We start from the raw sequence: 19,884 nt of genomic DNA, 5'->3' as shown, positions 1-19,884 counted from the left end.
CATATTCAAAAATAATCACCAAAAAAGGTTTATCAAATAGTAACTCAGTTCAACCACACTTTTCAATAGTGGATTTATCTTGCCTTGACTGGGTACAGATACTTGATGAGACATTTACAAGCAAAGAAAGGTTTGGATTTTAGCTACTGATATCAAATCAAAACATTAAACAACATCTTGTGGCAGAGATGGATGAACCCATGAAGTCATTACAAAACTCAAGCCCGGCATCAAATGGGACTCAATCTGGAAAGGAACTTAAATTATCAAATAAAAACGCATCTTCCATTTCGTCAATCATTAACTCCTCATCTGATTCTACCACGACAAACATCGGAAAGGAATCAACGACAAAAGATGTAAATAAAAACAAAAGACCTAGAAAGAAGAGGAAGATCTCCAGTTGTGATGTTTGTCGGAAATTTAAAACAAGATGTGATTTTGAACCTTCTCTCGGTAAATGTCATAGATGTAAAGTGCTAGATCTCGAATGTTCACTAGATGAAAATGGCACCGAATCAAACACATATGAGAAGTACAGTGCTGATAAACGATTATTGAACCTGGAAAATGAAGTCAAAAGCTTAAATGCCAAAATAGATACAATTATATCTTTATTACAGGACTCGAAAAATTCTTATGAGAATGCTGATCAATTATCGAAAGCTAGTAATAACGAGGGAACGTCTTCAACTGGAACTACCCTGCTGGATGAAAATACTGAATTGTCAACCGTAGAATCAACCGAAACAATTACTTTACAAGGAGGATACAAATTGAAGGATCCTCCATTAAAGCTGATAAATGGTATTGATGAACGACTGTTCCCAAGTATTGCCACAAATAAACAAGATCAAATTGCCCGAGAGCAACGACCATCCGCAGTGGCTAGGGTAGACTTTCTTAAATTTTATGAGAAGCATCAATTGTTATGTCATAAATTATCTAAAGAGTTCCTTGTTAGATCACATTTTTGGATAATACCTGGTGGTATGAAAGATTTATCGGAGGAATTTATTCATCAACATTTATTCATTACGAGTGTTTTCACTATAATTGCCATGAGTTTTGCTGACAATGATAAATATGCTAAAGAACAAGAAACTTTATATCCGTTGGTTGAAAGATTACTAACCAACACTTTAACGATGTTTGAGAAGTTGATTCCACACGATATTGAAGCAATTTTATACTGTGCAATGTTCCATATATCCAGGAAGGCCAAAAGGTATAGACAGTTAAAATTCAACTCTTTAGTATTAATTAACTTTGCAATGTTCAGTTTATTGAAGATTGTCGATTTCCATAAAATTAAAGAAAGAGTGCTTATCAAAGAGGAATGCAATTTAGATGATTTATATCATTTACGAATTTTAAACTCATTAACAGCATGCCATATAGAATATTGTATCAGTTATGGTGAAATTTCACCACAGGATAGCCGAAATAAAGAATTCAATCATTTGATTGCTAAATTTCCGCAATCAAATTTTGGAGATGATATTAAATTGAGTGAGATTAATTTAGGTGAGATTGTTAATAATATTTTTTTGGATTTTAAGAGCTATTTTACCAACTTTATGGATATATATGACAAGACAAAGACAAAGGCGCAGAGCGCCGGTGGTACTAATCCCTCCTTACACAAGAAGGAAATGTTGATATTCCCAGAATTAAACTATTGGTTAAAGAATTGGGAAGAATTGTTAGCTAAAGATGGTGGAGGTGTATTATTATTTACATTTGATTACTATCATATATTGATCTGCCGTTCCTTTTTTTCCGAATACTTAGTTGATATGAAGAAATCACCCATGTTTTTGAACGATGCCTTACATACTATGAAAGAACATTCATTTTCTCTTTTAAGAGGCTTCTTAAGATTGCCAACATCTCTAATTAAAGGCGCACCAATTTTCACTACGTCTGAGTTGGTATATGCATGTTTGACATTATGTGATTTTCTTCATTGGTTTGATCCCACGGAGAGGCAACAAGTTTTAAGTATATGTACTAGAGTTTATTGGCATCTAAATACCATTGGCGAGAAATTGAACGAAGCCACAGATAACGTTGGAAAAATTATCAAATCCATTATTGATACTAGTAAGAAACGTGTTAGTTTAGGTCATTATCCATCGCCAATGAAAGCACATGTTCCACTAATGACGAAGGCAAAGATTGGGGATCATCTCCCTAAAGATTCTCGTTCGAAATCCAACATAATCAGTCAAAATCATACTGATGCTAATAAAGAAAGTATCGATATTCATAAATTTATGAGTTCTGTAGATCTTACTACGCAAGAAGGAATTAAAATATTGAAATCACATAAGAGCAACATGGAAAATGTAACTGCTAGAAACTTTCATATGCCAGATGTTGATAAGTTCAGCTCATTTGAAGATTTTTTCCAAGACTTTTTCACTAATTTGAAGCCAAATTCTCAGAAGATATTCTCCACGCCTACAAGTGATAGCAATACGACGACAATACCAGGTTCCAAGGTTCCAGCTGGAGAAACACAGAGTGCTAATCCAATTCAACCCAAAGGTGACGTGAAGGACAAATCAACTACGGAACTAACAGGAATGGAAGAGAGACCACTGAACAAGTAAAGGGTTGGTATAGAAAATAGTACTGTTACATCGCAAGTATGAACGACTCAGTAACGAGCAAATTACATTAAATAATTTCTATTTTATCTGTCCTTATATAAACATGATATATAAAGAATATTTTTTAAGAAGATTAGCACAAAAAAACTAAAAGTGTCATAAATTTTATTTTATATTGACCAATTGAACATCAAAGACCAAATCTGCATTTTCTGGAATAACACCTGGAATACCTCTAGCACCATATGCCATTGAACTTGGAATTTGGATGGTACGTTTTTCACCAATACACATTCCTACTAGACCTTTATCCCAACCTTCAATAACTTGACCGGAACCTAATTTAAAAGTGATTGGAGTACCTCTATCATAACTGGAATCAAATTTAGCTTCAGTGTCTCTTAGTTTACCTACATAATGAACATCTACCAGATCGCCCGCAAGAGCTTTGGTAGGACATTTACTTATTGGAATCTGATGAGTAACCTTAATATCTAAACCGGTAAGGGATCCAGCCAAGGTTGTAGCGGAAAATAGAGCCATTGCTGATAACCACGTAAAGCAACGCATTTTTTTTCTGGAGTTTTTGAAAGTGAATACTTAGAATAAGTCCAATAAAAGATACTATATGATGACTCTCTCGACCCGATTTCAAAAAGAAACTCTCTGTAGCTTAATATAACTTTTAACTTTGGCTACCGCATCACTAAACTTCCTTATTTATAGACTGAATTAGAATATAAAGGATACGTAGTTCGTTTCTAACCTTTAAAATTAAGAGAGAACCCCGGGTAATATATACGAGGGCGCTTCTCAAAGTCTTTCTTTATGATAATTAATGTCGGTTCTTATTTAAAGATATATCATGAACAGGATATACAGATGTAGATTATACGGCTTTTTTATTTTTATCTATGGCGTTATTTATTGTAAAATAAGAGCATCTATGTTTCGTTTTTCTTTATAATGACGTATGTAACGTTACAATCACAATTCATCGTGAGTGACATCCTCTTGTACAGGGTCTTGTGCAACTTCTTCATGAACTTCTTCCTGAACTACTTCTTCAACTTGAACTTGCTCTTGAACATTTTCATGAACTACTTTTTGAACTTGTTCTTCGATATTCTCTTGTGCGACATTTCCTTCAGTTACATTAGCGTTGGCGCCGTCATTGTTCAAATTGGCTTCCTGAATGGCTTTCGCATCAATATGATAAGTACCATTATTTTTGACAAATTCCATTAACTGTTCCAAGGTTCTAGGGCCTTTAAATAAAATTGGATTCTTTTCTTCGCCAGCTGGGAATAAGACAATGGTTGGATAACCTTCCACTGGATAACTGATGATATCATTAGTAGTTGCATCAACTTCAGCAATTAATAATTTATCCCAAGTTTCATTATCTGAGAAATAAATATCGGCCAATTCTTCATAGATTGGTGTCAATCTTTTACTATGAGCACACCATGGGGCGTAGTATCTTACTAATACGTCTTTTGACTTATCAAATACAAACTTGTCATGTGTCTTACCGACTAATTTGTAAACGTTTGAATCTTGTGATAATGGAATTTCATCTGATTTAGAAATTGGTTCAGCTCTCTTATTAGCAACATCTTCCACTAAATGAGATATTCTAAGAGTGTCTAATTTCAATGGTTCAGTTAACGATTGGAAGACTTCATCAGGTAATTGTGGTAAAGCATATTTCATATTATTGGTGATATTATGGACTGCAAACAATGGGAATTGTTCCTTTAATCCAAGCATATTTACATGACCACGGAATGTAGCGACATCAAGACCGACAAAATTAATTTCACCACGGTATTTTTTACCTAATTCAGTAAAGAAATCTTTATATTCCTCAAATTCTTCTTGAGTACTATAGAAAAAATAACCTAATGGTAATTTAGTATCCATATATCCAGCGAAATCTTGAGCCTTAACATCAGCAAAATAAGGTAATAAGGAAACCTTTAACCAACGAGTGAAGGCATCTCTTTCGGAGACTAATCTTTCTTGATCGCCTGAGAAGATATGAGGATCACGAACTTTCTTGTCTTCAATATGTAACATTTCATTTTCATTTTCGGGGTTTGGTTCTTCTCTCACGTTAACTTCAGGGAGAGGATATAATACTAAACCAGAGGAAATAGCAGATGGATATGAAATGAATGTATATTGTTCAGACAATTGAGCAGCAGTGTTGTAGAAGGTTTGGTTAAAGGATTCATTGATTGAGTTATCTGTAATGTTACCATCTTGATCCATTTCCACATCGAAACCGAAATTTATCACTACTGGTTTTGTTGCTTCCAGTAATAATTGTTGTAAATGTTCATCACTACCTTCTTCCTTTTCAATGACAATGACTGGAGATACGGATTGGGCAATCATATATGGGATAATTGATTCAGCAGTTCTATCACCTTGATATAATGGAGTCTTAAGAACATTATGTTTTTTGAAAATCTTCAAAGAGGGGTAAAATGCAACTTCTAATTGAGTACATAATAAAGCATCATCCTCAGTAGCATTACAATTCAACTGAGTGATAGCAATATCATCTGAGGAATAACCTTGACTTTGTAAACCTTCAGCAGCACCTTGATATTCGTTAACTAATAATTTGGAATGATAATCCCATGGAGCGTAGAATTCTGTAAGGACTAAATCGTGAGTGGCAATGAAAGCTGTGAAGTTTTTATGAGATAGTTTAATCACTGCAGAATCATCTGAAACAGTTGCATCTGGTAGGAAACTTTGACCATTTGCAGATGCTGACATAAATGCCAACGATGCTGCAAAAACATGCAGGATAGATTTTTTCGAGAACATTATTACCTGATTTCAGAGTAATAGCGGGCTAGAAAATTTAATGATTATTCCTTATATCAATGACTTGGTAGATTGGTTTTGATCTTAAGTTTAGTTTCTATTCTCGAGAATGTTCTCTATTCCATTTCATTTCATTATGAGAGATTTCATAAAAAACGTTGCAACTTTTCAGCGACGCGTCAACCAGAATAATACGAAAATATTCGTTTACGCAATCAATGGGTTCTTGTTGGAAATACATTTAAGGACTGGATAAATAAGCTGTCAATAAAAACTAAGTTAAATTGAACTATGTATCCTGTTATAAAGTACAAATGATATTTGATAATAAAAAATATTACTTAACTTTCTTTTTGTTCTTGTCCTTGTTCTTCCTCTTGTTGTTGTTCAACAGATTCTTCGTTTTCTTTCTCGTCATTTATATCTCCCTCGTTTGTATCTGGTGTATCTGGTGTCTCTGGTGTCTCTGGTTTGTTTGATTTGTGTATGATCGGAGGAGGAGTTGGAGAGACTAGTGCAGAACTTCCAACAGATGCAGCTTCATCTTTACCTTCGTTAAAATAGTCAGACATGTTCATAGCATTCATATTTGGATGCACAGGTTTCTTCTTTCTCATTGTAGGTGGTGGTAGTGATGCTCCTCCAGTACTAATCGGTAAAGTGACTGGTGCCCCAGCTGCCTCCTGTGGAACAAATGAACCTTCTGGCGCAGACGTTGGAAGACCATTAGATAGATCTGCAGAACCATAACTTCCTGAAGACAATGATTCTGAAAATGGTTGAATATGTTGTTGTTGCTTTTGTGATACCATAGAAGGTTTACCCGTTCTAACCGTAGGTATTCTATGAAGGAGTCCATAACCTACGTTACAACCTAATCTACCATTTGCACCGATGGAAACAGTAATTGGTCTCACACAATCAGAAACTTTATTATAGACATACAATATCAATTCCTGGTTAGCTCTCGATCTAACGATATCTTGCAATAGGGTTTCACCACCAGTGGCTAATAACCCATCTTGACAACCAATGATATAGTCTTCATCTGGGATTAATCCACCAACTTGAGCAGGCCCCTGTGGTATATTTAATTGAAGAATATGATATGTGAAAGTGGATGCAAGTAAGGGAGTCCATTGAACTTTAATACCTAAACTTTGAAAAGCTGGTATAGAATAATTGCCATTTGCAGGGCTGGAACCATTGTTAGTCAACGATATGTCATCTAATTGAGATTCATCTCTTGGTAACAAAGTAACATATTCGTCTCTGAAAGTCCCACCTTTAGCGGACCATACATTAAATTTAATCATTGCACTAGTGTTATTTGGAGTATTTGTAATAATTGTGTTTAAGATGTTATACATTTGATTATAGTCCGGATACAAGAAACCATGTTGATTTTGCATCAAAGGTAAAGGATCATCATTTATACCGACGATATAATCGAAGAATGATTGGAATTGAAGTTGTGTTTCATCTACCCAAACAATTCGTAGGCCTGACACTGTTTCATTTGGGTTTAAAGAAGAGGTGGAATCGTTTTGAGGATATATTTGATTTACAAGAAAATTTGGCGGGATTGATTGGAAAAATGCATTCAATTCATTTGAATCGGATGATGAAGAAAGGGTATCTTCAAATGTTTTTACCAAGTTCTTTGCAATTCTAAACATCTTTGACAATCTTGGTTGGCTCAATAAAAAGTGACTAAGTTAAATATGTAAATAAGAACAAAAACCTCTCGATACCTACCGAAATTACTTGTTCTTAACCAGCTAAGTTTCAGTAATCTTCAAACTATAAAAGTTCCCATACGTATTATTTTTACTTTCCAAAGGTCTCAACAAATATTTCAATCACGTGACTTGTTAGCCCTATGGTTAAAAATAATAATATTGGGGCGAGCGGGGAATTGAACCCCGGGCCACCCGCATATTTTGAGAATTAAACCTCCCAAAGCGGGTATCATACCACTAGACCACACGCCCTTGTTAATTAGAGGAAGTTATCATTCTTAGACTAACTTGAACGGCAGAAAACTTTTCTGTTTATTTCCATTTATTTTTGAATTCTATGATACTAAGGTTTGCAATATACCTTCAAAGTAGGGTTTGAATGACAGTGTAACCTTGTAATATACCAACCATGAAGTAATGAACCTTCCTCCAAAAGTTTCTGTGCTTGAAAAGGTTAATATATTTTACGACTTGCGTAAAGAAAGTACTCGTAATAGTAATGAATTGGGATTTTGATCACGTGTACGCCCAAGCAACTCTAGTAAATTCATCAAGGATTGAGAGGAGTATTGTATTCTCACTATAACTAAAAACCGTTGCCTCAGTGCAGTTACTTTTTTTATTTTGGAAAGCATATTTAATATTTGGCATGTGATTTTTATTATTTTACAGGTAGAATAGTTAGTAGATGTCTTTTGAACCATATATTTTTTTTGTTCTGAAATATTATTCTATGAAAGGGTCTGATAACCTTTAATATTTCATGCATTTCAATGATGCAGCCAATAGTGGCACCATCTGACAATGGTTCGTACTGGAGCACTTTTCGAAATATCGGTAATAACGTAAAACCAAGATCTCGCATTTATAGTGTACTCTCATGTAACCTATTAAGGCTCTTACTAAATAAAATATCTATACGTAGGTTCTTGAGGATTGAATTGTGACGGATTCTGACAGGATGACAGAATGACAGAATGACAGAATGACAGAATGACAGAATGACAGATATCCATCGAGGACATGAACATTGGTATTACCCTGTGTTCTCCCTAGAAAATCGACGGGCAAATACAACCCGGGAGATGTCGAGTGGAACCCATACTGTTGTAGACAGCCCACACACCACACCACCATGGCCGTTTGTATTAGGTAATAAAATGCGGGGTAAAAGCACCGCCGAGAGAGAGAGACGAGAATTGTGACCGTTGGAAGTTGGGCGGCCTCCCCTTAAGGAAACGACCGACCATGTCCTCGAGGAAGTCCACCTTCCCTTTTGTCACAAGTTCAGTTCAGCTCAGCTCAGCTCAGCTCAGTTCAATTCAGTTCACGTCCGTCTGGATTCCCACTCGTAGACTCAGTTCAGTCGCCTTCCGTTCCGTTACTTTGTTTGCTCTCTCTCTCGCACACTGGAATCCCCCCCCCCCCCCTTGGCGCGAGTCGTGGAAGAATCTCCCATTCCCTTCTCTCCCCCCCCCTTTTTTTTCCCACCAAGGAGGGTTACATTTTCAAGATCGACATTATTTTCAGTAACAATAGACCACTTCTTGGGCGTTAAGCCAGTAACTACCACTATAAATACTTAATCACTGGTGACTTTTTCACTTTTCCTTATACCAACAAGAGATCCTCTTTCTAAGCAAAAACAACTCTTTGATATACCTACTAAATTTTGTATACATCTCAATTGGTATTCTTACTTTACAAGATAACCATCGAAACAACACACACACGTACATACACAATGTCCTTTGAAAACTTACATAAAGAAACTGAAAAATTATTAACTGCAGAAGTTGACAAAATCGTCACTCAATTTGAAATTGGTCCTGAAAAATTAGACCAATTAACAGCCCATTTTATCGAAGCAATGGAAAAGGGTCTAAACCCGGATTTATCCAAGGATAATTCTCGTGGGTTACCAATGATCCCCACTTACGTGACTGGTAAACCTAACGGTTTAGAACAAGGTATCCTTATGGCTGCTGATTTAGGTGGATCTCATTTTAGAGTTTGTTCAGTGAAATTGAATGGGGATCATACTTTCACTATTGAACAATTGAAATCTAAGATTCCTGAAGAATTGTTAGATGATGATAATGTTACTAGTGAAGAATTATTTAGTTTTTTGGCAAGAAGAACTAGAGCTTTCATTAAGAAATTTCATCCAGAGGTATTCGCTAATGCAGGGAAACCAAATCAAGAATCTTTGAAAATGGGGTTCACTTTCTCATACCCTGTGGATCAAAAATCTTTGAGTCATGGTACTTTAATTAGATGGACTAAAGTGTTTAAGATTAAAGATACTATAGGTAAGGATGTTGTAGAATTATTCCAACAACAATTGGATGATCATGGAATGGATATGATTAGAATTGTGGCTTTAACTAATGATACTGTAGGTACATTCTTAACACATTGTTATCAAACTGGTGATCATGAAACTATGACAGGTGAAATCTCTGAACCTGTCATTGGTTGTATCTTTGGTACTGGTACTAATGGATGTTACATGGAAAAGATTGAAAATATTAAGAAATTACCTGAAGATACAAGAAATAAATTACTTTCCGAGGGTAAGACTCATATGGTTATTAATACTGAATGGGGGTCATTCGATAATGAATGTAAAGTCTTACCAACTACAAAATATGATATTGATATTGATCAAAAACTATCATCTAATCCAGGGTTCCATCTTTTCGAAAAACGTGTCTCTGGTATGTTCTTGGGTGAGATTTTAAGAAATGTCTTGGTTGATTTACATTCTCGTAATTTAATTTTAACTCAATATCGTACTCATGATCAATTACCTCATCGTTTAAAGACTCCATTCCAATTATCTACTGAAGTTCTTTCAAGAATTGAAATTGATGATTCTTCAAATTTAAGAGAAACTGAATTATCATTCTTACAAAGTTTAAGACTACCGACCTCTTTAAATGAACGTAAAAATATTCAAAGATTAGTTCGTGTTATTTCAAGAAGATCTGCATATTTAGCAGCTGCTCCAATTGCTGCCATTTTAATTAAGACTGGATCTTTACATCAAAGATATCATGGTGAAGTAGAAATTGGTGCTGATGGTTATTTAATTGAATATTATCCAGGTTATAGATCAATGTTAAGACATGCTTTAGCATTGAGTCCAATCGGTACTGATGGTGAACGTAAGACTCATTTGAAATTATCTAAAGATGGATCCACTACAGGTGCCGCTCTTTGTGCTCTTGTTGCATCTACTGCATAAAGTCAGAACACCAAACACCAAACTGAACGATAATAAGAAAATAAGAACAGTCATGGACTGTATTGTATTCACTTTAACGGAAAAAACACATCTTCTTCCTCAAAGCCCGTAGTTCTCATATATCAATGGATTCTACTTCTTAACGCTATGAGATATAGAACTAAAACAATTACGTAATATCACTTTGTATTTAACGATAAACTATGAAAACTAGAAAAACAAAACAAAAACTATATTAAATATTATTAGATTTTGCATACACTCACTCTATATATTCTCAAAGTCTTGTGTTTGTAGTCTTTATACCACGACGATTTATACTATGATAATTCAAAAAACAGGCCACTGATAGGCACGTGCACTTTAAAGACTTTTAAAGGATCCCTTAATATAAAGAAGAAGAACAAAAACAGGAAGAGAGAGCATTTAAGTACGAGGGAACAGAGGGACTAATAAGAGAGTATTATCATCTAGCTAACGGGGACTCAAAATGCAAAAGATGATGCAGAGTATTTATATCAACAGAGTAAAACCATTTTCAATGATACGAAATTTAGCTACACATTCCATACGAAAGACACCATTATTACCACCATTATCATTATATAGGAAAATATTAAGACAGCATCGAGAACTGCCCACATTACAAAGAGAAATGGGGGATCAATACGTGAAGAATGAATTTAAATTACATAAAGATATTGATAATCCGTTACATATTGTTGGTTTTCTTACAAGTTGGCAAGATTATTTGACTATGATCACTCATGGAAATTGGAAGGAAAATGCCTTGAGTAGATCGACTTTGGAAAAAATGTCTGATGATCAAGTAGTACAACTTTACGAATTGATGAAAGAAGCTGAAAAATTATATAAAAATAGTACTGATGATCTGGATACAGAAACAACCGAAAAAGGGACTACTACCACTGTCGAAGATGCTATGAAAGTAGGTGATAGTACTAAAGATTCTAAGTGAAACCAAAAAAACCTAATTAGATTCGGAACTTGAAAGTGTTTATACTTCTGGCAGACTCTCATAAATACCTGTAAATAATAATGGTAAAAAAATCATTCATATTCTTTTTTAAAAAAAAAACTACTACTGTAGCTGTGTGTCGGAATATATCATAGAATATTAGTTATATAAATAAAAGAAGTATGTACATATTGCTGTTTTTTTGATTATGGTGCAGTTCTATTCAACATTTGTTGCTGGCTCACGTTCATTCCAAATGGCATTAGAACTTCCTCTAAATTTGGAATTATATTCAGCTTGTTCTTTATACCATTCTTGAACTTTGATAGGATTCTTTGAGTTCCCCAGGCAAAATTTGAATTTAGATAATTGCTTTTGACAAGGATTAAACTCACCATATCTATAATAACTTCTAAATTGACCTCCAACTGAATAACAAGCAACTAATTGATCAAAAGCTTCCATGCAGCTCATGGTACATGGATACTCGGATAACATTGTACAAACCCAAAATGTTATAGCTTCTCTCCGAGATCAGTTTTCCACTATGAGTTGTGTCAAGTTGTTCTTGTTACTCATATCAAATCGATATTATACTTATTAATCAATCAGCTGAGAATCAAATCGTTTACTAATCATCAAATCGATCCATTAGTAAAAGGGGGGGCGTTCCAGACAGCCCTACACTATGGAAGAGGTGTCCTTAGATAAGGACGGCACGTGAAAAGACCCACGAATTCCCGAAGGTGTGAAAAATTTCACAAAGCAAATTAATTGGCACAGCAAGGAAATGACTAAGCAAGTAAGGAGTTGACCATTCATTCCTTTATAATCTTACTTAAATAGTTCTTTCGAAAGATCTTGTTTTGCAAAGTGTATATAACTGTCCATCAATTCTAACTTTTTAAAAAATAATGGAAATTCCTGAATCAATTAAATCTTTATTACCTTTCATTTTCATACTAGTACTCTATCTAAGTAGAAAACAAAATACAAACAAAATGGTCTCCCAACAAACTGTCGAATACGTTCAAAAATTAATCAAAGAAAATAAAGTCATTATTTTCGCTAAATCATATTGTCCATATTGTAAAGCTGCCAAGCATACAATTTTTGAAGAAATCAATGTTCCAAAATCGAAGGCTTTGGTACTTGACTTGGATTTGATGGATAATGGTCAAGAAATTCAACAAGCTTTATTAGCTATTAATGGTCAAAAGACTGTCCCTCACGTTTATATTAATGGTGAATTCATTGGTGGTAACAGTGAAGTACAAAAGATTTACAAATCTGGTGAATTACAAAAAATGGTAGAAGCATTATAAGCAAGAAGGAGCACACATACTTATTTGAAAAATTCTACACATAAATATTCTTCTCTTTTCCACACCGTTTTTATAAACTTTAAACTTAACTTAGGTTAGTTTAAAGTCATGCAGCATATAACCTACATATCTTTCACATACGTTTCTGTCCAATATAAATCATAATATATCATAATGTGGATATTTTAACTATTGTTTGCTAATCGAGTTTCGCCTATCTTGGTGTAAAGTACGTAAAGAACTTTTTGTTACATATTTACGCATATCATTTTGCTAGATTAAGATATTTAACTTCTAAGTAACAATCTCCAAAATAGTATGCACTGAAATAAACTCTATTATGCTATGAGCGATAATTTTAACGTCAGAAGGCTCACATGCAAGTCACAGGATTACAAATGGCGTCACATAACGTCCAATTCATGATCGTGTAATGGATATATGCCGTTCAAAGAAATATATACGTAGTACATTCTTATTCCTGTAATAATTTATGAATTATTAAGCAATACCTATATACAATCAATATGAACATTATTTCAATAGTGCTTTTTGGTAGACTGTAAAAAAAATCTCTTCACCATTGAAATAGGTGCTTGTTTTAGTGTCTTACTAATACAAAATAAAGGATATTCGCGTCTATCAAGCACAACAGAAAGACAGAGAATAAGAAGGCCTGAAATGAAATGAAATGACATGAGAAGAGATGGCATGAGTATATTGAAAAAAACTATATAAATGGAGTATTCACTTAAATTATCCTTGTCTGTACTTGGTCTTCAAGTAGAAACTGAAGTTTCTTTCAACTTGTTTTTCCTTCCTCAATAAATTACTCAACCTAAACATAACACAACAAAGTATAAGAGAAAATGGTGTCACAAGAAGCTATCGAATACGTTCAAAAACTAATTAATGAAAACAAAATACTTATGATTTCAAAATCATATTGTCCATTTAGTAAAGCTTGTAAACATACACTTTTCGATCTAGTCAATATTCCAAAATCAAAAGCTTTAGTTATAGAAATAGATTTAATTGAAAATGGTCAAGAAATTCAACAAGCTTTATTAGCTATTAATGGTCAAAAAACTGTTCCTCATGTTTATATTAATGGACAGTTCATTGGTGGTAATAGTGAAACTCAGCAACTTTATCAATCGGGTGAATTACAAAAAATGATCGAAACCTTATAATATAAACGATTTTTTAATAAAATTCATTTCATTTTTTGGACCGTTTTCATTTTTTGAAATCAAGTCAACGATAACAGCATGCATCTTTATAATGTCCTACCTAGTATATCATGAAATATGAACATATATATAATTTTTAATTATACATTTTTGAAATAATCAAATATATGCCCTCCCAAAGCGGTTGTACCATTTATATTACTGAATATATTATTCTATAATCGCCTTAAAGGCAGCTTTGGCGTCACTAAACCATTGTAATCCACCAAACTCAGTTTGATGAACGAGTTCCTTTTTTTAAATGATGGTTTCTTACTAACACGAGAATCTTGTACTTTGGCTTTACGAGTTGCATCCACAACTGAAACAGCATATGACATCGGAAGTATTTTGGACTCCAAATTCCCTCTATCAATCCATTGTTGAATCTTTTCACTCATATACGTTAAATCATCCAATTTCATTTGTTTCCTAAAATTAATATCACACATATGCATCAAGACTCTTAATGTATAATGAGCATCATTCCCTGCATTGTGTAAATATGCATGAGGTAATTGGAAAAGTCTTAATATCTTACCAAGACTACTACCATTAGTCCCATAACATGCTGAATAAAATGTGTGTGTATCTAGTATCAATAGTTTCTTTTCCAAAATTTTACCTTTAGTAGTGGAAGGAACAACAGCTTGAGCCTTCAATGAAATCAGTTGGAAATCTAATTTATCGTTACTTGGAATGACTACACCAATTTTCCTTAACCAATCCAAATCACCTTTAATATTATGACCAACAAATGCACGGGACCATGTATATTCTGGATCATTTTCATTAGCGAATGATGTTTTCATGTAATAATTAATTAAAGTTTGAATGAAGATAACAGTTTCACTTAGGGAAAGCACCAAACTTTCACCTAATAGATAACAATCTTTAAAATCACAAATCCAATTTCTATTTCTTAACGGCAATGCTTCCGATATGATAAGATGGAAATTTCTCATTAATGGGACCATCGAATTAATATTTTCTCTTGGATCATAAATGGAAATTCCAATTTCAGTAACGACATTATTATCATTTTCGTAAGCTTCAATATCAAATGCAAAACATATAGTTTTGTTTAAATTCATTAATCGAATTGTATTTGTCAAATATTCAAACTTCGATTCACCAGGTTGGGCATAAACAATTGGTCTATGTTCTCTTTTGATTGATTTTAATTCTTGACTATATAATTTATATAATTCAGTCTTCTTACCATCTTTGGTCAGTTCACTCTCGGAAGGTATAGATTTATGTTTCTTAAGCCATGATTGCTTATAGCTTTCAATTTTATCATTCAATTCCGTTGTACTCTTCCTGTTAATCTCACGATAGTCATTCTCAATAGATTTCAAATAATTCTCTATGATCCCATTGGATTGGACATTTGTAAGGTGTCCATCTTTGTACGGTATTTTCGACAATTGTTTAAAATGGTCAAAGTCTTTAATCCAATCTGTAGTAGGAGTACTAATCATTCCACCCTTTCTTATTTGAGTTTGCAGTGTTTCAATGGCTTTCCTGTATGAGGTAACACCTTGTGGTAATCCTTTAGGCATACCTCTCACCGATGAATCAGTATGAGGTTGCACCAAACTCATTGGGTTGGGGTTAGCACCATAGTATGGTCTACTATCATTATTATAATTGTTATTATTATAATTCTTGGTACCACTAGAAAATTGTTGGAAGGATCTCTTTCGGGACATGGTAGATTTTATGACGGTTTTCAGCATATAACGGTATGATATTACTCCCAAAAAACTAACTTTATTCTTTTGATATTATTATGATGTTTGCATCATCCTTCATCTAGAATAATCAAGTCAGCTATACAGTATTATCTCATCCGTATCAACCAACCAACCAACCATCATTGCGATGCGATGCCATACCATGCCATGCCATGCCATGCGATGTAGTCTGGGTTTAATTCAATAATTTTTCACTTTTCCAGACACACACGATAACAATTTTTCAGTTCCGAAATTTGGAAAATTTTTCATTTAAATCTTGGGAAGACTACTACAACTACAACCGCTTAACGTACGAATGAACAGGTAAAAGGACACCAATTCTGGCTTTGAAGAATCAATAAGAAGGTACCAATCGACTCAAGAAACCAATACTCGTAATGACACTACCCACTCCAGAATCGAAACCAGAAACAATGGCTGTAACTACCCCTGCTGCTACTGCCGCTGCTCCTACTTCCATTAACACAGAGGAACAAGAACAACAAGCAGATTCAAGCATACCAGCTTCATCTTCAAAGAAGGAAGACCATTCAGTCACTTTGAAGAAATCTGCCCCTGATTTAAGACCGGCTCCTTTACCAACTTCCTCCCCATGGAAATTTGTAAACCAAGAAGTTCCTGTTGCAACTATTTCTCCAGATTCTTTAAAGACTAAGAAAAATAAGAACCAAAATAAAAATAAAACAGTTACTACAAATACTGCCACTTCTTGGATTCCTATGCAAGCTGCTATTGTCGTTACTGATTCTTTGAAAAATAACAACAATGGTAAGAAAAATAGTAGAAGGAAAAACAACAACAATAATAGCAACAATAGAAATAGAAGATCCAACAATAACAAGGCGAAGAAAACCGATTCTAAGCAGACAATGAATTCTGATGAACTTTCGAAAAAAGAAGATCTTGAAAATATTAGCAATGTCACAAGTAAGAATGAGGATAATACTAAAGAAGGAAATGTCGTCGAAGATAACCTCATAGAAAAGAGCAGTCCTGCTCAAGACGATAAACAAAATAATCATAACCATTCTCATCATCATCGTCGTCAACAGCACCATAACCATAAGAAACATCAACATACATATACTCCGAACACAACTACGCCAACCTGTGATGATCAAAGTCCTAAATTGGAAACTTCTACTGAAAATGCGAGTGAAGCTCCAAGCTCATCTGCTACCACAGCTCAACAAACACAAGCACAAAATCATTCTCATCCGCATCCTCATCCTCATAACGGGCATTATCAAAAGAGGCATTATAACCATAATAGAAATAATTATATGAATAATAATAATAATAATGGATCTTTGAAAAATCATAATCATCACCAATATGATCAGCAACCGATGATGTCTGGGTACATAAATGTGAACTATCCATCGAATCAAACGTTCGATAACAATGGTATTCAAAGGAAAATACATGTTCCAACAGTACCAATGTCATATCCAATCCAGCCAATAATACAATCCATTAATGATATTGCCAGAACAATTGAATATTATTTCAGTGATGAAAACTTAAGTAAAGATAAGTTTCTAATTTCGAAGCTCTCTAAGAATGGATACGTCTCATTATATTTAATTTCTAAATTTTTCAGAATCGTGAAACTATCATTTGGTGGTGATCCCATGATCGTCTTAGCTGCGATTAGAGAAATTTTAAATAATCCAGACGCAACTGTGGAAATCGTAATTGTTAAGAAGAATGACAGTAATACTACTGACAGGGCTGAGGATGTTGAGGAATTAAACTCTCCGTTAAGTAATTATTTCATTCGTGCCAAATCAGAACCCTTGAAATGGGTTCCGTCAAATGTTGCTGATAATACTACTTATGATGTGGAAATTGAACGTCCTTTAGAGATCGAAGATTTGAATAAGATTTTGTTTCCTCAAGGAATGGCTACCAATTCCACCGGAAGTGACGTCTTGAACACGACGGATTAGCTAATGGTAACGATGTACAAAGGCAAAATAGCCAAAGTAACGACCAACCCCCAAATAAAACTAGAATTAGGACAAATGATGGAAACGGGCAAAAATTAATATAATATAAAATAAACAAATTAATAAATGATAAGTGAATCATACTACAATAGCCCATCGAATGGAAATAAAGGATGTCGGAGAGGGAAAATGCTTACAATGAAAAATAAAATTTAAAAAAATGGTTAATAACTAAAGTAGCAATAACGGTGCTAGTCTAACACTACATATATTACACTAAATATTAAATAACGAAACAATAGGATACTATTTTTTTTTAGTCAGTCGGATTGATTTGTCTTGCAAACGACAAAGTGATATATATTCTACGTATCGTGACGTAGTAACAAAAATAATGGTATTTATATTGAAAATAACAAACAGTAAGTACTCTATATTAAAACCCCTCTTATCTTCCAGAAAATCCAGCTCCTAGCCTTTATGGACTTAACAGACAGTATTGGCACACTATAGAACCCAAATGTGAAGCGATGAAATATATATATATATATAACATTTAACATTGATATCTATACATTGAAAACTTTCACTAACTCGTAGATGTTAGTTCAGATCAAACTTATAAGTGAAAAGAACAGTGCTTGTTCTTGTGTCCTATAACGTTTTCACACGATATTCCCACTTGTCTCAATGACATTTTGTCTAGCTGTGCCAACAGCGGGAATAGTGGGAGTACCCAGGGAATTTTCAATTTCTGCATAAGCACCAGGATATTCCTCTGCCCAATATTTATCAATCGTTTCCTTAAACACTCGGAAAGCTACCACTTATATTTTCCGAGTTCTGAGCCATCATCAATTAGGCGCCTCTGTCTGGTATTTTTGTTTCTGCACTGTTTATCTAATGGTTCGAACACATATTTTCTAAACCACCAATAAGTCTCAGAACCATCGTAAAAGAAATATGGAGTGTTATGAGCCCCTTCTGAATAAAGATATTCATTCATATGACATGCAATGATGTCCCAACTGGATGACGATGCGTTTGGCTTGCATTCAATAACATCTAACAAAAGTTTTATTTGGTTTTGAGAGTTTAATTTTTTAGTTTTTGTCCTCAATTTTGAATTGTGTTCAAGTAGAGATAAAAAACTACCCAAAAGAAAGAATAATAAAAAGCAACCAACATATACAATCGTAAATATCCTTAAACAAACAAAGGTGAAGATAAGAAGGATTAATAAAATAAAAAAAACGGCGGAAATTTTCCCTTCGAGCAGGTGTATGCATTCATAGAATAAGTAAGTTATCCAAAATGAAAATCGATCCCTTGGAAGCACAGAAGCTCTCACAGAATCGTTATATAAGAAAGATTGTTCCTCGCTAGGTTTACTCATCTTCGTTTTATTTCCCGGTGATTCAATACCCCTCAAAGTATTGTTTGGTTCTTGTTCTCCATTTAACTGCATGATTAGTCCAGAGGATTCTTAGTATACTTAGTTCGTAAACATAAATAAGCTCTTCTTGATAGTACAGAGTTATGTATTGACAACGTTCAGGTATAATATGTAGATTACTTATTCTATACGAGAAGCATAAGGCCTAATACCTTGAATACCTAAAGGGTTCTTAGATTGGTAACCGTTCTCTGAAGTAGCTTCAGTTGCTATGTTACCATTAGAAGAAGTTCTTGCTTGAAAAGTTTGTCAAGTTCGGTGTGTCGCTTATGCGGGTAAATCCAGGTCGCATTATGCGTGTAATACACTTTGTTATGATCCTCGTCATACTTGATCAGGGTATAACTAGTATTCGGCTTATACTACCCCATCCTTAAGTCTGTTAACTTACTTTTGCTTTGATCTAATCTAATTTTATATTCTTTATATATTCTAATATAATATTATTAAGAAATAATTCCCTAATTTAATCTCATTGTTTGACTGTGCTGTAGTATTAAAACTCCTTACCTACGCAGTTTATGAATAATTAGCAGGTATTTTAACGTGACTTTAAATAGACTAATAATTATGGCGTCTATTGAAAGCTTCTTAGAAAATAATGGAAAAAGAGGCGTCTCTTTTATAGCTACACAAACTCTCTAAATCAAATTAAATCAATTAGCATCGTAATTTCAGCTTATCTAAACCTACACAGGGTGCTTCCAGTTTTGTTATCTAATG

General features: G+C 34.0%; 11 protein-coding genes and 1 non-coding gene across 12 annotated transcripts; 5 read left to right on the top strand and 7 right to left on the bottom strand.

Moving 5' to 3' along the window:
- Positions 1-188: 188 nt before the first annotated feature.
- Positions 189-2,618, top strand: URC2 (Urc2p; the record flags this gene model as incomplete). The annotated part of the gene is made up of 1 exon (XM_003670963.1): positions 189-2,618. The coding sequence occupies one exon, from the start codon at positions 189-191 to the stop codon at positions 2,616-2,618; it is 2,430 nt and encodes an 809-aa protein (XP_003671011.1).
- A 165-nt stretch (positions 2,619-2,783) lies between these two features.
- On the bottom strand, positions 2,784-3,188 carry FPR2 (peptidylprolyl isomerase family protein FPR2; the record flags this gene model as incomplete). Its single annotated transcript, XM_003670962.1, has 1 exon — positions 2,784-3,188. The coding sequence occupies one exon, from the start codon at positions 3,186-3,188 to the stop codon at positions 2,784-2,786; it is 405 nt and encodes a 134-aa protein (XP_003671010.1).
- A 417-nt stretch (positions 3,189-3,605) lies between these two features.
- On the bottom strand, positions 3,606-5,462 carry EUG1 (protein disulfide isomerase EUG1; the record flags this gene model as incomplete). Its single annotated transcript, XM_003670961.1, has 1 exon — positions 3,606-5,462. One exon carries the CDS (start codon positions 5,460-5,462, stop codon positions 3,606-3,608), a length of 1,857 nt encoding a protein of 618 aa, XP_003671009.1.
- Positions 5,463-5,803: 341 nt separating this feature from the next.
- GRH1 (Grh1p) lies at positions 5,804-7,141 on the bottom strand (the record flags this gene model as incomplete). Its single annotated transcript, XM_003670960.1, has 1 exon — positions 5,804-7,141. The coding sequence occupies one exon, from the start codon at positions 7,139-7,141 to the stop codon at positions 5,804-5,806; it is 1,338 nt and encodes a 445-aa protein (XP_003671008.1).
- A 224-nt stretch (positions 7,142-7,365) lies between these two features.
- On the bottom strand, positions 7,366-7,456 carry NDAI0Ftrna3P. The gene is given in 2 exon segments: positions 7,366-7,402; positions 7,420-7,456. It is a non-coding gene; the product is annotated as a tRNA-Pro (tRNA).
- Positions 7,457-8,948: 1,492 nt separating this feature from the next.
- Positions 8,949-10,454, top strand: EMI2 (putative glucokinase; the record flags this gene model as incomplete). Its single annotated transcript, XM_003670959.1, has 1 exon — positions 8,949-10,454. One exon carries the CDS (start codon positions 8,949-8,951, stop codon positions 10,452-10,454), a length of 1,506 nt encoding a protein of 501 aa, XP_003671007.1.
- A 490-nt stretch (positions 10,455-10,944) lies between these two features.
- Positions 10,945-11,433, top strand: SDH7 (Sdh7p; the record flags this gene model as incomplete). The annotated part of the gene is made up of 1 exon (XM_003670958.1): positions 10,945-11,433. The coding sequence occupies one exon, from the start codon at positions 10,945-10,947 to the stop codon at positions 11,431-11,433; it is 489 nt and encodes a 162-aa protein (XP_003671006.1).
- A 219-nt stretch (positions 11,434-11,652) lies between these two features.
- On the bottom strand, positions 11,653-11,931 carry EMI1 (Emi1p; the record flags this gene model as incomplete). Its single annotated transcript, XM_003670957.1, has 1 exon — positions 11,653-11,931. The coding sequence occupies one exon, from the start codon at positions 11,929-11,931 to the stop codon at positions 11,653-11,655; it is 279 nt and encodes a 92-aa protein (XP_003671005.1).
- Positions 11,932-12,347: 416 nt separating this feature from the next.
- On the top strand, positions 12,348-12,758 carry GRX2 (dithiol glutaredoxin GRX2; the record flags this gene model as incomplete). The annotated part of the gene is made up of 1 exon (XM_003670956.1): positions 12,348-12,758. One exon carries the CDS (start codon positions 12,348-12,350, stop codon positions 12,756-12,758), a length of 411 nt encoding a protein of 136 aa, XP_003671004.1.
- A 1,408-nt stretch (positions 12,759-14,166) lies between these two features.
- On the bottom strand, positions 14,167-15,732 carry NDAI0F04420 (uncharacterized protein; the record flags this gene model as incomplete). Its single annotated transcript, XM_003670955.1, has 1 exon — positions 14,167-15,732. The coding sequence occupies one exon, from the start codon at positions 15,730-15,732 to the stop codon at positions 14,167-14,169; it is 1,566 nt and encodes a 521-aa protein (XP_003671003.1).
- Positions 15,733-16,130: 398 nt separating this feature from the next.
- SLF1 (Slf1p) lies at positions 16,131-17,705 on the top strand (the record flags this gene model as incomplete). Its single annotated transcript, XM_003670954.1, has 1 exon — positions 16,131-17,705. One exon carries the CDS (start codon positions 16,131-16,133, stop codon positions 17,703-17,705), a length of 1,575 nt encoding a protein of 524 aa, XP_003671002.1.
- Positions 17,706-18,525: 820 nt separating this feature from the next.
- Positions 18,526-19,173, bottom strand: NDAI0F04400 (uncharacterized protein; the record flags this gene model as incomplete). The annotated part of the gene is made up of 1 exon (XM_003670953.1): positions 18,526-19,173. The coding sequence occupies one exon, from the start codon at positions 19,171-19,173 to the stop codon at positions 18,526-18,528; it is 648 nt and encodes a 215-aa protein (XP_003671001.1).
- Between the last annotated feature and the right edge of the window lie 711 nt (positions 19,174-19,884).

This window comes from Naumovozyma dairenensis, chromosome 6 (assembly GCF_000227115.2).
Source record: "Naumovozyma dairenensis CBS 421 chromosome 6, complete genome".
Taxonomy (NCBI): Eukaryota; Fungi; Ascomycota; class Saccharomycetes; order Saccharomycetales; family Saccharomycetaceae; genus Naumovozyma; species Naumovozyma dairenensis.
The sequence above is the reverse complement of the archived record's forward strand: the minus strand, read 5'-3'. Positions and strand labels throughout refer to the sequence as shown.